The following is a 12,679-nucleotide window of genomic DNA, read 5'->3' as shown; positions in this document are numbered from 1 at the left end:
ATATTTTTTATAAAAAGCAGAGATTTTTAAGAAACTTTGCACTAATCAAATAAAATTCAATTAAATTAAAGAATTATACTCAGGAAATAAAAACTAAGAGTAGGATAGTGATTTCTATATAATTTTGTGTATCTTTTCTATATTATGTTATTTTATTTCCTTTTTTTACTGCTCTATAATTATCTATTTATCACTGTTTTTATATAATCTTTTTCTAACGAAAACCTAATTTAATCAAAAATTCTTCAGCACTACATATAGCAATTTTCATCATAGCGAAAAACTTTTGCATTGATTTTGCTATTTTATATAGTATCCCACTTTCATTTCTTCTGTTATAAATTTATTTTGAAAAATCTAGTCAGTAATATCAATACCATCAATACATAAAACAATTTTCACATCTATAATATAATATTCAAACATACAATACCTTAATTAGGAAAAAACTGAAAGCATGACTTAATAGAAAAGGTGATTATCTACCTATAACACAAATAATTGCTACTTAACCCAAATAAAAATTCTAACAACGCTAGTAAAAGGGGTAATAATAATAATACACTGGTCCCACAGCCAGCATGTGAGTGATAAATCTCATTTACGGATTCTACCCTCCTCCAAGCATACTACAAAAGCTAGTAACATCAAAAAGAGACTGATAATTGGTTAACCAAAAACGTGATAGTATACAATTTCAGAGATACATAAAACTGTTAATGTTTGCTATATATAAGAGAAAAAAGAGATCATTCCATTTTGTTTCTCATCGGTTAACCACCACCACCACCACCACCATCTTTTGGCTTCAGAAAATAATATTTGTATTTCCACAAGCCAAAAAGAAGCATAAAAAAAAGGTTTGCATTTTGCAACCAGGGTAGGGTGAGACCAATAATAATAGGAATTTTCTGATATGTAAAAAGAAAACAGGTGTAAATTGCAATATATATATATATATATATATATATATATATATATATATATATATATATATATATATATATATATATATATATATATATATATATATATATATATAACCCACACTCACTCACGTGAACCCTCCTTGTCTTTGACCGAAAGCGGGTCGGGTATCAGATGGGGCTGCCCCAAGGATTCCGATACTTGGGTCGGGTAAACGGGTCCCGGTCCCGTTAGCAAAAGGTCTTTGGAAATGGGTGTGGGTGTTTGGGTCGGATTCGGCCCGTCTTCTTCTTTTCCATGCTTCGAATTTTGCAGTGTCGAGACCTTTGTGGACTAATGTGGATGATGATTGGTTGTTGTTTCTGAAACCTCCTCCGTTGATTTGGGAAGGGCCCACTCCTACTCCTACTGAGTCTCTCTCTTGTTTGAGTTTGGAATAGATTTGTTGAAGTTTGGCACCCGATAGATTTGAGAAGGTTGACACGTAGTTCCATAGACGTGTTGTCATCTCTGAAAATATTTGTTTGCTTGTTACACAGGACAAAATAAATAAACATAAAGAGAGAGAAAAAAAAAAGTTGCGTGCGTACTTTCTTGTTTATACAGATCCTCCTCATGGTCGATAACAATTTGATCGATTCTTCGCCCGAGAAGCTGCAAATAATTTCTAATTCTCGAAAGAACCTAAAGAAGACGAATATTTCAGTTAAGTTTCCCAAGCTTTTAAAATTACAATTTAACCCTTAAAAAAAGGAAAGAGAATGTACCTTTTCCTTAGGAAGATCTGCACTGGTGGTTTGTAGGCGATGAAGGCGCTCGAGTGTCTTTTTTTCTTCAGTCAAGACATCTTCACACCATTCCATCCATTTAACTTCTTTAAACTGTTCATACACTTCTTCAGTGTCTGACATCTCACCTTCCTCTTTAACCAAACCCTCGTTTTTCTTTCCACTGCCACGTGTCATTTTCATTTTCATTTTCATTTTCATTTTATTTTTCGGGAGTTTTGTTTCTCCTGGTTTCCACTGTTTGGCTCTAGTGTGAGAAGTCGGGTTGGTGATTGGAAATTGATCTTTTTGCTTTTTAGTGGGCTTTCGACCTCCTTTGGCGTTCCCACCAACAGCCACAAGTTCCTTAAAGCAAACAAACAAAAATCCACTCATATCAAATATTTTTTTTCTTTCCATTTCACTCGTATCAAGTATAGGAGCTTAGATAAATCACGTCACCATGCATGATGACCTACCATTTGAAGAAGTTGAGAAGCTCTTTCTTTTAATTGAGGAGCACGTGGTAGGAAAGTTTCATGGTGTTGAAGCTCCACAGGAGCAATCTTCTTCAAAAGGCCAAGCTTTTCATCCAGACGTATCTTTTCCCAGTTCCCAAATCCATGATAGTGGATCCCTAGCAGCAGTCTTGCATCATCCTCTGAAAAAAAAAACCATAATTGTAATTCGTGAGAAAAGAAAAAAAAAAAAAAAAAAAAAAAGTAAAAGAGAAACTTACTCTGGTTCCAGCCACAGCCTTTAGACCAAGTTGCAGGTTTGAGGTACATCAAAGCCTGGAACTGTGAGATTGGATCATTGTAGCGGTTTACTCTTTTTGCAAGGAGTTGAAGTTCTTCCACTCGGGTCAATACATCATCAGCCTTCACAGGAACACCAAAAAAATCCAACAATGGCCCCTAACACATCAAAACAAAATTCATTCATTTTCATGTTGATTTTCAACTAATGGAGCAATTTAAGAAAGTAAATTAACCTTTGGGTCCATAGCTCCTCCTCCTTTAACAGCTTCTCTGCAACCATCTAATAAAGCATCAAAAAGCTCAACCTGTGCATCAACAGGAGCAGCTTCAACAGATCCACCAACCTCTTCACTTATCATCCTCATTTGGCTATCGTTTCCAAACTTTTTCACCTAAATACAAATACTAAATTAATTGCTCATCTTTATTCACTTCACACACACACACACACAGACTCACTGCACGAAAAAAACGTGTAGCGTCTCTCTTTGGTAAGGTCCCATAAGACCAGGATCTGACTTGAGCAGAAGCTCCTTCAAGTGGTGGTGGTTGATAAGTGGAATAATCAGGAGCAGCCTTTCTGCGTTTTATTCCTCTGTCTTGTAGTTGTAATTCAACACCTTTCTTTTTCCTTTTGTTGTTATTTCTCTCAGATGGGGTGGACTCAGCATAACTCTTGCTGTTCCTTGCAGCCCGAGGGGCTAAGGCTTCCTACATTTATTATAATAAATAATCACTTTCTCAGAAAATAAAATAGTAATAATAATAATATGTACACACATACACCTACCTCAGCCTGTGAGATGGCATCAGGTTTTATCCAGCGACTCCAGAAACTTCCATCATCTTCAGCAGAGCAGAAATTTGCAACCTGCCAAATCAAATCAGGAAATAAAACAAAATACTATTATTGTTAGAAATTTGATAATTTTGAACAGCTAGAAGAATAAATACATGATTTTCTTTCTTGCCTTAAATGCACTGAGTAATTCATGTCCTGCTTCGTCTTCAGCAGCTTTCTGTTCAACCTTCTCTGCTCTTTCAAGAATCTCATCAATATCCATGCTTAGAAGCTGTTTTTTGCTTTCTTCCTCATTTTTATCTTCTTTAAACAGTTCCTCAGCTCCAAATCTTAAAATAGCTGATAACTCATTCTGAAACCATAACAGAATGAGACTCGTTAATATTCATTGGCTTATTTTCATACTACATAATATAATATAATTTACAATACCTTGTCAAATGCACTCCCTTTTTTCGCTTCTTTTTTCTCTAATCTTCCCTCTGCATTTAGTTTCTGAATAACCAAATGGTCAAGTACCTGAAATGAAAAGAACAAATCCAAACATAAGAAAAAATACAAGCATTTTTGTAGAGCACACATAGAGCTAGAAAGCAAAAATGCAAGAAATGGCAACCTACTTTCAATTACTTGTTTATTATAGCATTCTACTTTCATTTCTTTCCAATTTTTTTCATACTTTGAAAAAATCTACCAAATTATACCATTTTCTTGCATTCAAACAAAAATATATTTACAGTTCACATTATGAAAATAATGTATCAATCTAGACTAAATAACAGATTATGCTTAAAAGAGCATATACCATTTTCTTTTTTGCACGTTCCAAGATGTCTTCCTCAACACTCTTGCTTGTCACAAACCTATAAATATTAACAACCTCCTGTTGTCCGATTCTATGAGCTCTGCTCATTGCCTACACAAGATTAACAAGATTTTGGAAATCTTCAAAATGATTAACAAGAAGCATATACAGACAAGAGAAAAACTTAAACATAACATATAGTTGCAGAAAAATTTCCAAAAGAGGAAAAAGAAGGAAGAGAAAACGTTTGAAATAAGTAAAAAAGAAGCAAAGCATAATTATAAATTATAAATTATAATTTATAAACCTGGAGATCATTTTGAGGATTCCAATCAGAGTCAAAAATGATAACTGTGTCTGCTGTTGCAAGGTTGATACCTAAACCACCAGCACGAGTAGAAAGAAGGAAGCAGAAATCATCACTTCCAGTTGCATTAAAATGCTCCATAGCTTGATGCCTTGCTTCAGCCTTTGTGCTTCCATCAAGTCTCTGATACTTGAACCCCTTAATTGATAGGTATTCTGCTAGAATATCCAACATCTTAACCATCTGCAAATGCAATGCATTCAAATATTAATAATTTGATATAATATACTCATGTTGATGTTGTGGAAAAGCATTCATACTTGTGAAAATATTAGAACTCTGTGATTTGTCTGATGAAGTCTGTCAAGAAGCTTGTCAAGGATCACTAGCTTTCCACTGCTAAGAATTACCCTCTCTAGTTTACTGCTGCCACTTATAGCAGAGTCTCCACCATAACCATAACCATGGTCAGCACTTTCAAACAGGAATGGATGATTACAGCATTTCTTCAACTCCACCACAATGTTCAAAAGAGAAACCTCCACATTTGCAACAGATGAGATTCAAAGTCAATAAGAAATTTAATATTTTTCATTCATTTTTAAATTTAGTTGAGGCTAAAACCTGATTTCCACGTACACCTTTGTTGAGGTCATGAAAGTTGCGTTCAAGAATCCATTTGTAATACCTGACAAATAAGTTATAAACCAGTAAAGATATAGAACCCCTTCAGAATCAAGTAGGGGTAGAAATGGAAAAAGAATATTACTGTTTTTGTAAAGGAGACATTTCAACACGGAGAACACGCTCAATCTTTGGGGGTAAGGACTTCTCCACATCTTTTATAACTCTTCGCAGAATGTGGGGCCTCAACTCCATGTGAAGATTCGCAAGCTATGTATACAAATTATCAAAGTATAAAATATCATCTCATTTTTAGGGTTTACTAAATGCAAAAGGATAGAAGTATAATAATTTGCACCTCAATCTCATTGAATGAGCTGAGGTTCTTGTAGTTCTGAACAAATTCATCCTTGCTATTGAATTTATCAGAGTCAAGAAAGTGAAGCAACGCCCTGCAATAACCATTATATAACAGTATAAATTGTTAAAAAAGTTAGGGTTTATTTGAGTGAGAGATGAGATAGATAAAAATTAGCATACCATAGTTCTTCAACACTGTTTTGCAAGGGAGTCCCAGTAATAAGAAGCTTGTTTTTCGTGCTGAATTCATTGAGTGATGTATATAATGAAGCTTCACTGTTTTTCAATCTATGTGCTTCATCAACCATAAGATAGTTCCACTTAATTGTTGATAAAACCATCTTGTCCTTTAATACAACTTCATATGTAGTCAATAGTGCATCAAACTTAGTAGTTCCAATTCCAACATTGTTTGTGTTCTTATCAGAGAAAAACTCGTACTGCTGACAAACCTACATGAAAAAGTAAAAAAAAAAAATTACAAATAATCTGAGCTACAAGAAATAGCAACCTGCTTCCATTGATTTGTTTTGTTTGTTATATACTTATATTCTTCCTATTTACCCCTAATACTAAACTAACATAAGCAGATAATCAAACTAGCAACAGAAGATTCCGGTGGAAATGAATTCCATCCATTTGACAACAATGGAATGGAATCATGAATTCCAATTGCGAACAAACATACCTCTCGGCTAGCACGAGTCCCAACATATACAATCATGTTCATATCAGGAAGCCACTTTCTGAATTCTTTAGCCCAATTTGACAAAGTTGATAGAGGAACAACAACAAGAAAGGGTCCATGAATTTGTTGTGAGTTCTGTAATAAAAAAAAACTATTTTTAATCACTTTGTATATAGGAAATTGATGGAAACATGTGAGAAATTAAGATATATGAATACCTGTAAGAAACCAAGCATAGAAACAGACTGAACTGTTTTGCCAAGACCCATTTCATCAGCTAATATAACATTTGTATCATTTCTCCAACTGCACTGTGAATATTGTTAATAAGTATAGTTTTAAATAAAACAAATAAAATGGAAGTATCTGTATGACATACCTATTAACAAGAAAATTCAAGCCCTCAAGTTGATAATCTCTTAGTTTCCCACCTTTTAACCATTCGGGCTGTTCATCAAGTTTTCTCAAACTTGCTATAAGAATAAAAGTGATAATTTAAAAATGTTAGATTGTGTTCTTGATTTAGAGATAATAGTGTCTTTGAAAAAGGAAACTAAATCCTAGATTGTTGTTATGAAATGATAGATAATGAAAACTGCATCTTGAAAGGGAAAAAAAAAAAAAAAAAAGTAGAATGCATACCTTTACTCTTTCTTCTTTGGAAATCTACCATTTTTCCATGTGCAGCTGTAACTGCAGCTTCTCGAGCCTACATCCAAATTTAAAAATCAAAAACCAATAATGGAATAAAAAGGGTACCCAAATAACTTTTCTTGAACTGAAAGTGTAACACATTAAGATTATAACATTACCTTGTATTCATCAATTGTTGCTTGTGCAAAAGCAATATCATCAATCTTCTCCCTGAAAATATCATAAATAAATATAAGTATGTGATGTGTCTCATTTTCATTGGGTAGAGAAAAAAATTAGCACAATTGAACCTACTTCTATAAAACCTATAAACATATCATAAAAAATCAAGATTCATAGAATGATAGAAGTTAACTGTGTCCACATACCAGGTTGCTTCAGCATAGGAGAGTCCTTGCCACTTAACCAAATACTCTGGCACTTCTGAACTTTTTCCAATTCTATCAGCAATTATTCTCTCAACCTAATTGGTGCAATTTAAAATAAAAAAACATATTACATAGAGCAGTGTAAAAGGAGAATAAGGAATGACCCAAATTGCATAAGCTATAAAACCTGACAATTCTGCTTGATAAGATCCAGATCCATCTCCTTGCTAACATCAATGACCTCGATCTAACCAAGAAAAAGATACAAAATAAGAAAATTCATGTCCATTTGCAAAAAAAAAAAAAAAATAGAATGATAAGACTATAAGTTCTTGATAGCAAAAAATAAACAATCAAGATAGAGCTAAATAAAACAAAACAATCCCATTTGATTTTATTGTAGAAGGGGGAGAAAGAGAAGGAAAAATATTAAGAACATGAAATATACATAGCCACCATTAATTACCTCCTCACGAGATACTGTTCTCCTGTGCCTTATATCCTCCATAACTTTCTTAGTGTAGTTTATAACCTTTTTAAAGCCACTCAGCTGAGCTGACCACAAACAGAAACAAAAATGATTAAAAAGGGAATGATAATAATAACATCATAACATTCACAATGTTAAACAACAATAGAAATATCAAATACTTACATTTTGTAGTTCAGAAAACGATTTCCATTGACAATGCAAATGTGAGTGGCCTTTCCACTTGATAAAAAACTCAGTATTGCTCCAATCTGGCTCCAAGTCAAATAATTGGTTCAACAGTAAAGGCTCTGTGGATTTGTTGGTTTGTGCAGCTTCTTCTGCCATGCCCTTTGGTTGATGCCATAGCACCTTCTCAATCGAATCACCATCTTCCTCTTCCATGTCCTCCTTACCTCAAAAAAGGGTATACAAATTAAGCTTTATGTAAACTATTGCTTATAAGTTATAATAAACAACATCATATGTGATATGACTAGTATAATGTATAATCCACACCTTGTGGCCCTTTCTTTTGATATCATCATCATGCTCCTCACTTTCGCTTTCAACATATGATACTTTCCGCACTGATCTAGTAGAAGTTCTAACTTCATTCATCCTTCCGGAAGCTTTTGTACTTTTCCTTCTTGTACTTTTGAAGTCCTCTTCTAAATCATCATCTGGAGATGAGTCATCTTCATCAAATGAAGCTCTCCCTCTTTTCCTCCTGCCAAAAGATGTAGAAGTAGAAGGTTTGGGTTCTCTACTAGGCTTTCGCTTCTGCCTTTGCATACCACTTGGTTTTTTATAAAAATCATCTTCTGAAATGTCTATTTCATTGTCCTCAGAGTTATCTTCTTCATCCAAATCCTCAGCATCCCAGTCATCATCTTGTACCTTAAGGATTGAAAATGTCATTGTTTACAAACCCAATAACAGATAGGCCAAAATAAAGTACAAATGATTGAAATAAAAGAATAACCTTCTTCCCTCTTCCAACACTTGTGGTGACTAAGTCAGGATCAAAATCTGCATCAGCAGGGTCATCTTCTGTAGTAAATTAAGGAAATGTAAGTCCATATCTTTAAGAGAAGTACACATATTGGAGTGATTTCATAAACAAGAATATATCATCAAGTTATACCATCTTCTTCCTCCTCATCATCATCTTCAAAATCAGCATCTTCTTCTACGTATGCACCCCGAGATGAATCTTTTGAGTTGAAGTTATTGACAGAAACTACTCGTTGTGGCATTGAATTATAACCACCTGCAGCTGCATTATTTAACAGCTTTGAATCACTTTGGTCATCTCCATCCAACTCGTAGTAATCATCAGACAACATCTCATCCACATTATGACCCTTATTTGCCTTATCCACTTCTGACAAATCATTGCCAGATCCGTTTTCATTGTTGTAAGCAGAACTGCTTTTTGATTCCTCTGTCTGATGCATGGGTTGACAATCCTTCCAAAATGTTGAGCCCCATCTCCCAGTTGCTTTCCTTGTTGTAGTAGCAGCATTAGAAGCTGTTAAATTCAATAAGCTATCATCATCCTCATCTTCCATCTTTGTTGCAAATCCTTTATCCACACTCGAAGTTGTTTCCAAATCAATGCCTCCTACAATGCTCTCGGCTCTTTCTGTAGTTCTACCCTGGCTCTTGTCATTTAAAACATCGTCTGAAACTGTACCATTAGCATAGTTTCTAAAAAAGGCCATTCTGACTGTAACCTCAAACCAAAGTCCTATTCTTCATTCCTTAAACCTATTCAGACAATCAAATTTTGAAAGTCAGCATTATGAGCGAAGGATGTAGAATTTATGTCATCCACAATTAAAGAAAAGGACCAAACGAAGACTTTAATCACACAAAGACTTCATGGGTTGTCAGGTGACACTCAAACAAACAGAAATAAGTAATCAGGAAAACATCTCCTAACGTGAATCGCGATTTAAAAAAAGTAAACAGGAGGGAAAGAGCGATCCAGACTATGTGAAAACCCAAAAAAAGAGGAATTCAATTGGTCTGTATGCATAACCAATAGATTTGTCACCCTACGTACACGGAGCATCAAAACCATTACAAAAGACATGGCGCACATGAAAGTTCCTAAATCTACAACGAAAAACCCTAAATTAGGTCACGGATAGCAGTTGAAAAACACAATCAACCGATACGTGAGTGAGAGACTCTTGGATGGTTTTCAAATTCATCATTCGAGATTACTCACATTTTGTTACTAACAGAGGCTCCATATATTCACATAGATACACATATTACGTTCATTTGTACTCACGTTAGCACGTTAGCAATCGTACTCACTAGCCGTCGCGGGTAACAAACACGCGCCGGCGGACGGCGGAACAGCAGCAAAAACTATTTACCGGTCGATTAGCGTAAGGAGAGGGGATAAAGAGAGAATGAATGAAAGAATTTGGGGGAAATTTGAGAGGGGTTACTTTTGTTTTGTTAGAGAGTTATTTCAAGTTTCAACACCAATTTATTTAATATTTTATTGTTTATATATATATATATATATATATATATATATATATATATATATATATATATATATATATATATATATATATATAATTTTTTAACCGGGGGAGAGGGGAGAGTTAGTCCCTCCACAGGATGTGGTCACGTAGCGATAGTTCGACGGTGGAGATTACTTGGTCATATTTTGACTTACGGGTACGCGGGATAGGTTCATCTTGAGTTAATTTTAATTTTAATTCTATCTATTTATTGAATTATTAATACTATTGATGACGTTGAGTCTAAAACCGTCTTCTAAATCTCGGTCGTTCAAACTCCACGAACTTTCAATGTCAGCCGTAATAATTATGGGTTTACGGTTAATCGGAGGTTCCAGCCGTCTTCGTTCACATGTTCCGTCTTCTTCTTCCCCACGTTCGCAGTTATGTAACTTCAGCCTCGATTACTCTCAAAGTATTCCATACATGATGACAAGGGGCCTCCTTTTATGAATGTAGGTTAATTACCTAGACTTGTTTATTCCTTATAAATAGTCATGTTGTATTCATTTTAGGGTAAGTGGCAAAATGTAGTCCTTCAATGAAATGAGATTTCTTAGATTATTTAGATTGCATATTTCCTTTGTGGTGTAGTTTCCTCTTCATAGTTGAATAAAATATTTTGTTCACCAAATTCATCATCGTGATTGTGTTCATTCTTACATTTTGCATTGTTAAATCATGACCTCCTTTTATGAAATGTAGGTTAATTAGCTAGACTTGTTTGTTTCCTATAAATGTAGGCCTTGAATGAAATGAGATTTCTTAGCTAATATTAGTTAGATTGCATATTTCCTTTTTGTGTAGTTTCCTCTTCATAATTGAATAAAATATTTTTCTCACAAAGTTCATCTTCATGATTGTGGTTGTTCTTACATTCTACATCATCAAATCATCATGATTATTTTTCCCAACAATTTCCTACTTCCTCTCTCACCCTATTTTATTTTACCCTACACTTTGGTGTAAATGAATACTATTTACTTAAAATATGGAGTAATACCCCTAAGGGAGGAGGGAGTAGACGATAGTTTATGGAATGAGTTGAGATAGTACCATCGGTTTCTGAATCCTTCATCATCGGTTCCAGCAGGCTCAGACCATTTGGGGGTTGGTGAACCTATGACCTTTCATCTCTCTCTTATCTTCTTTACACAGACATACGCGCACACACACACACACACACACACATATATATATATATATATATATATAAGGAAAAAAGAAATCATTAATTAAATAATAAATGGTAGTTTAGTCATTATGTATGTACAATTAATTATATTCCAAAATTACAATCCTTAAAATAATGAGTCAATTTCCCTTTAATAGCATTTAACCAAGATAATTAGTTTATAAATACCTAAAAAAGCCAATGTTCATTTCATCATCATCACCATAAAAATGTTGACTTCCACCCAAGCCTAAATCCTTCATCCTTGGGTTTTGTGTTCTTCCTTTTTCGATCATGGTAAACACCTGCACCGATCTATAATTGATTCATGGTATGATTTTTTTTTTTTTTGCTAAAATCAATTGGAATCATGAGCAGGTAATACGAGAGAGAAGAGATATCAAGTCTTTAAAATCCATCGATTTCTTTTGATGTAGCTGAAATCATCCAAGGGTTTTATGTTCGTGAGTAAGGTTAGTAACACTCACCGGTTAAGCTCCATTCTTTTGTCTTCTCATCCATTTTAGAATCCAAATAAGAATCAGGAAATATTTTATCTTTTTAGCATTGATTACACTCAATTTTTTTATCTACTAATTGTGAATTTGGAAGTGAATGAGAATCAAAATTCAATTTTTTCTGTTATCAATGCTTTTGAATGTTGCTTGTATTGTTTCATTTTTTTGAATGTTGATAATAAAACATTCCTTCCAAGTGTTTGATATAATGTCAAAAAGAGGAGGTTTTTGTGTAAATGAGGCAAGTTTGATATGCTGGACTTATTGGGAATATTCTATTAGAATATGTTAAGGTAAACTACATACTATTTTGTTAAAATTACAATAACATGTTTATACTTGTGTTGAAATATTTTGTTACAAGTAAAGTAGATAATATTCTGTTAGAATTTTTAAGGAATTGAAGTTTAAGCAACAAACAGAAATGAAATATTCTTTTAGAATTAAAGTTAATATGTGTAGTTATGTTATTTTGGTGTTTTTATAAAAAAAAAAAAAAAAAAAAAAAAAAAAAAAAAAAAAAAAAAAAAGATGTTATAAATTCTTTAAAAATATAAGTTAAAACTTATATGTATTCTGTCAAAATTTATCTATATAAATGCATTCTTTCATAATGTCTTTAAGAATGTTTTGTTAACAACAAGTATATTTGTTTAAATAGTAATAATAACGATTAATGCATGTTATTATTTAAAAATGTCTTCAAGAAGGAATCAAATATAAATCATACGAGAGAAGAGACTTGGAATGGAGTTCAAAAACAAGTATATTTGCGAAGAATTATATTTTTACGATAATACATCATATTTTCGTAAGAATATTTGGAATTAAGTCGATTATTTGGACCAATGAAGATGATCAAGTGCATTTATTCAATAATTGTATATTTAAGAATGCAATTTTAAG

At 33.4% G+C, this 12,679-nt stretch overlaps 1 protein-coding gene across 3 annotated transcripts; it reads right to left on the bottom strand.

Annotated features, from left to right (window-relative positions):
- Positions 1–642: 642 nt before the first annotated feature.
- LOC145043636 (protein CHROMATIN REMODELING 5-like) lies at positions 643–10,004 on the bottom strand. Of its 3 annotated transcripts, none has more exons than XM_078992350.1 (30): positions 9,772–10,004; positions 8,680–9,305; positions 8,518–8,585; positions 8,052–8,432; positions 7,719–7,943; positions 7,530–7,613; positions 7,251–7,310; positions 7,064–7,158; positions 6,854–6,905; positions 6,684–6,750; positions 6,421–6,514; positions 6,260–6,347; positions 6,042–6,176; positions 5,534–5,805; positions 5,352–5,445; positions 5,139–5,263; positions 4,994–5,057; positions 4,690–4,908; positions 4,370–4,612; positions 4,063–4,173; positions 3,690–3,776; positions 3,427–3,609; positions 3,246–3,326; positions 2,915–3,166; positions 2,689–2,847; positions 2,434–2,611; positions 2,174–2,355; positions 1,695–2,060; positions 1,518–1,611; positions 643–1,437 (listed from the first exon to the last, which is right to left on the bottom strand). In XM_078992350.1, the coding sequence occupies exons 2-30, from the start codon at positions 9,257–9,259 to the stop codon at positions 1,055–1,057; spliced, it is 5,022 nt and encodes a 1,673-aa protein (XP_078848476.1). In that variant the 5' UTR covers positions 9,260–9,305; positions 9,772–10,004; the 3' UTR covers positions 643–1,054. The 3 variants fall into 3 exon arrangements, with proteins under 3 accessions (XP_078848476.1, XP_078848475.1, XP_078848477.1); XM_078992349.1 differs by having other exon boundaries at positions 9,838–10,004; XM_078992351.1 differs by having other exon boundaries at positions 8,518–8,582; positions 9,838–10,004.
- Positions 10,005–12,679: the final 2,675 nt, after the last annotated feature.

The sequence above is a fragment of the Lactuca saligna genome, chromosome 4, assembly GCF_052625555.1.
Source record: "Lactuca saligna cultivar CGN05327 chromosome 4, ASM5262555v1, whole genome shotgun sequence".
NCBI lineage: Eukaryota > Viridiplantae > Streptophyta > Magnoliopsida > Asterales > Asteraceae > Lactuca > Lactuca saligna.
This window is presented reverse-complemented; position numbering and strand designations above follow the sequence as displayed.

Bases quoted from the DNA above. Each gene is read 5' to 3' on its own strand.
- LOC145043636 (XM_078992350.1), bottom strand. From the start codon at position 9,259: ATGGCCTTTTTTAGAAACTATGCTAATGGTACAGTTTCAGACGATGTT. The intron at 7,311-7,529 runs GTAATTAATGGT...TTTCTTGGTTAG, and splicing joins GAACAGTATCTCGTGAGGAG to ATCGAGGTCATTGATGTTAG. The intron at 2,061-2,173 runs GTAGGTCATCAT...GTTTGCTTTAAG, and splicing joins CTTCTCAACTTCTTCAAATG to GAACTTGTGGCTGTTGGTGG.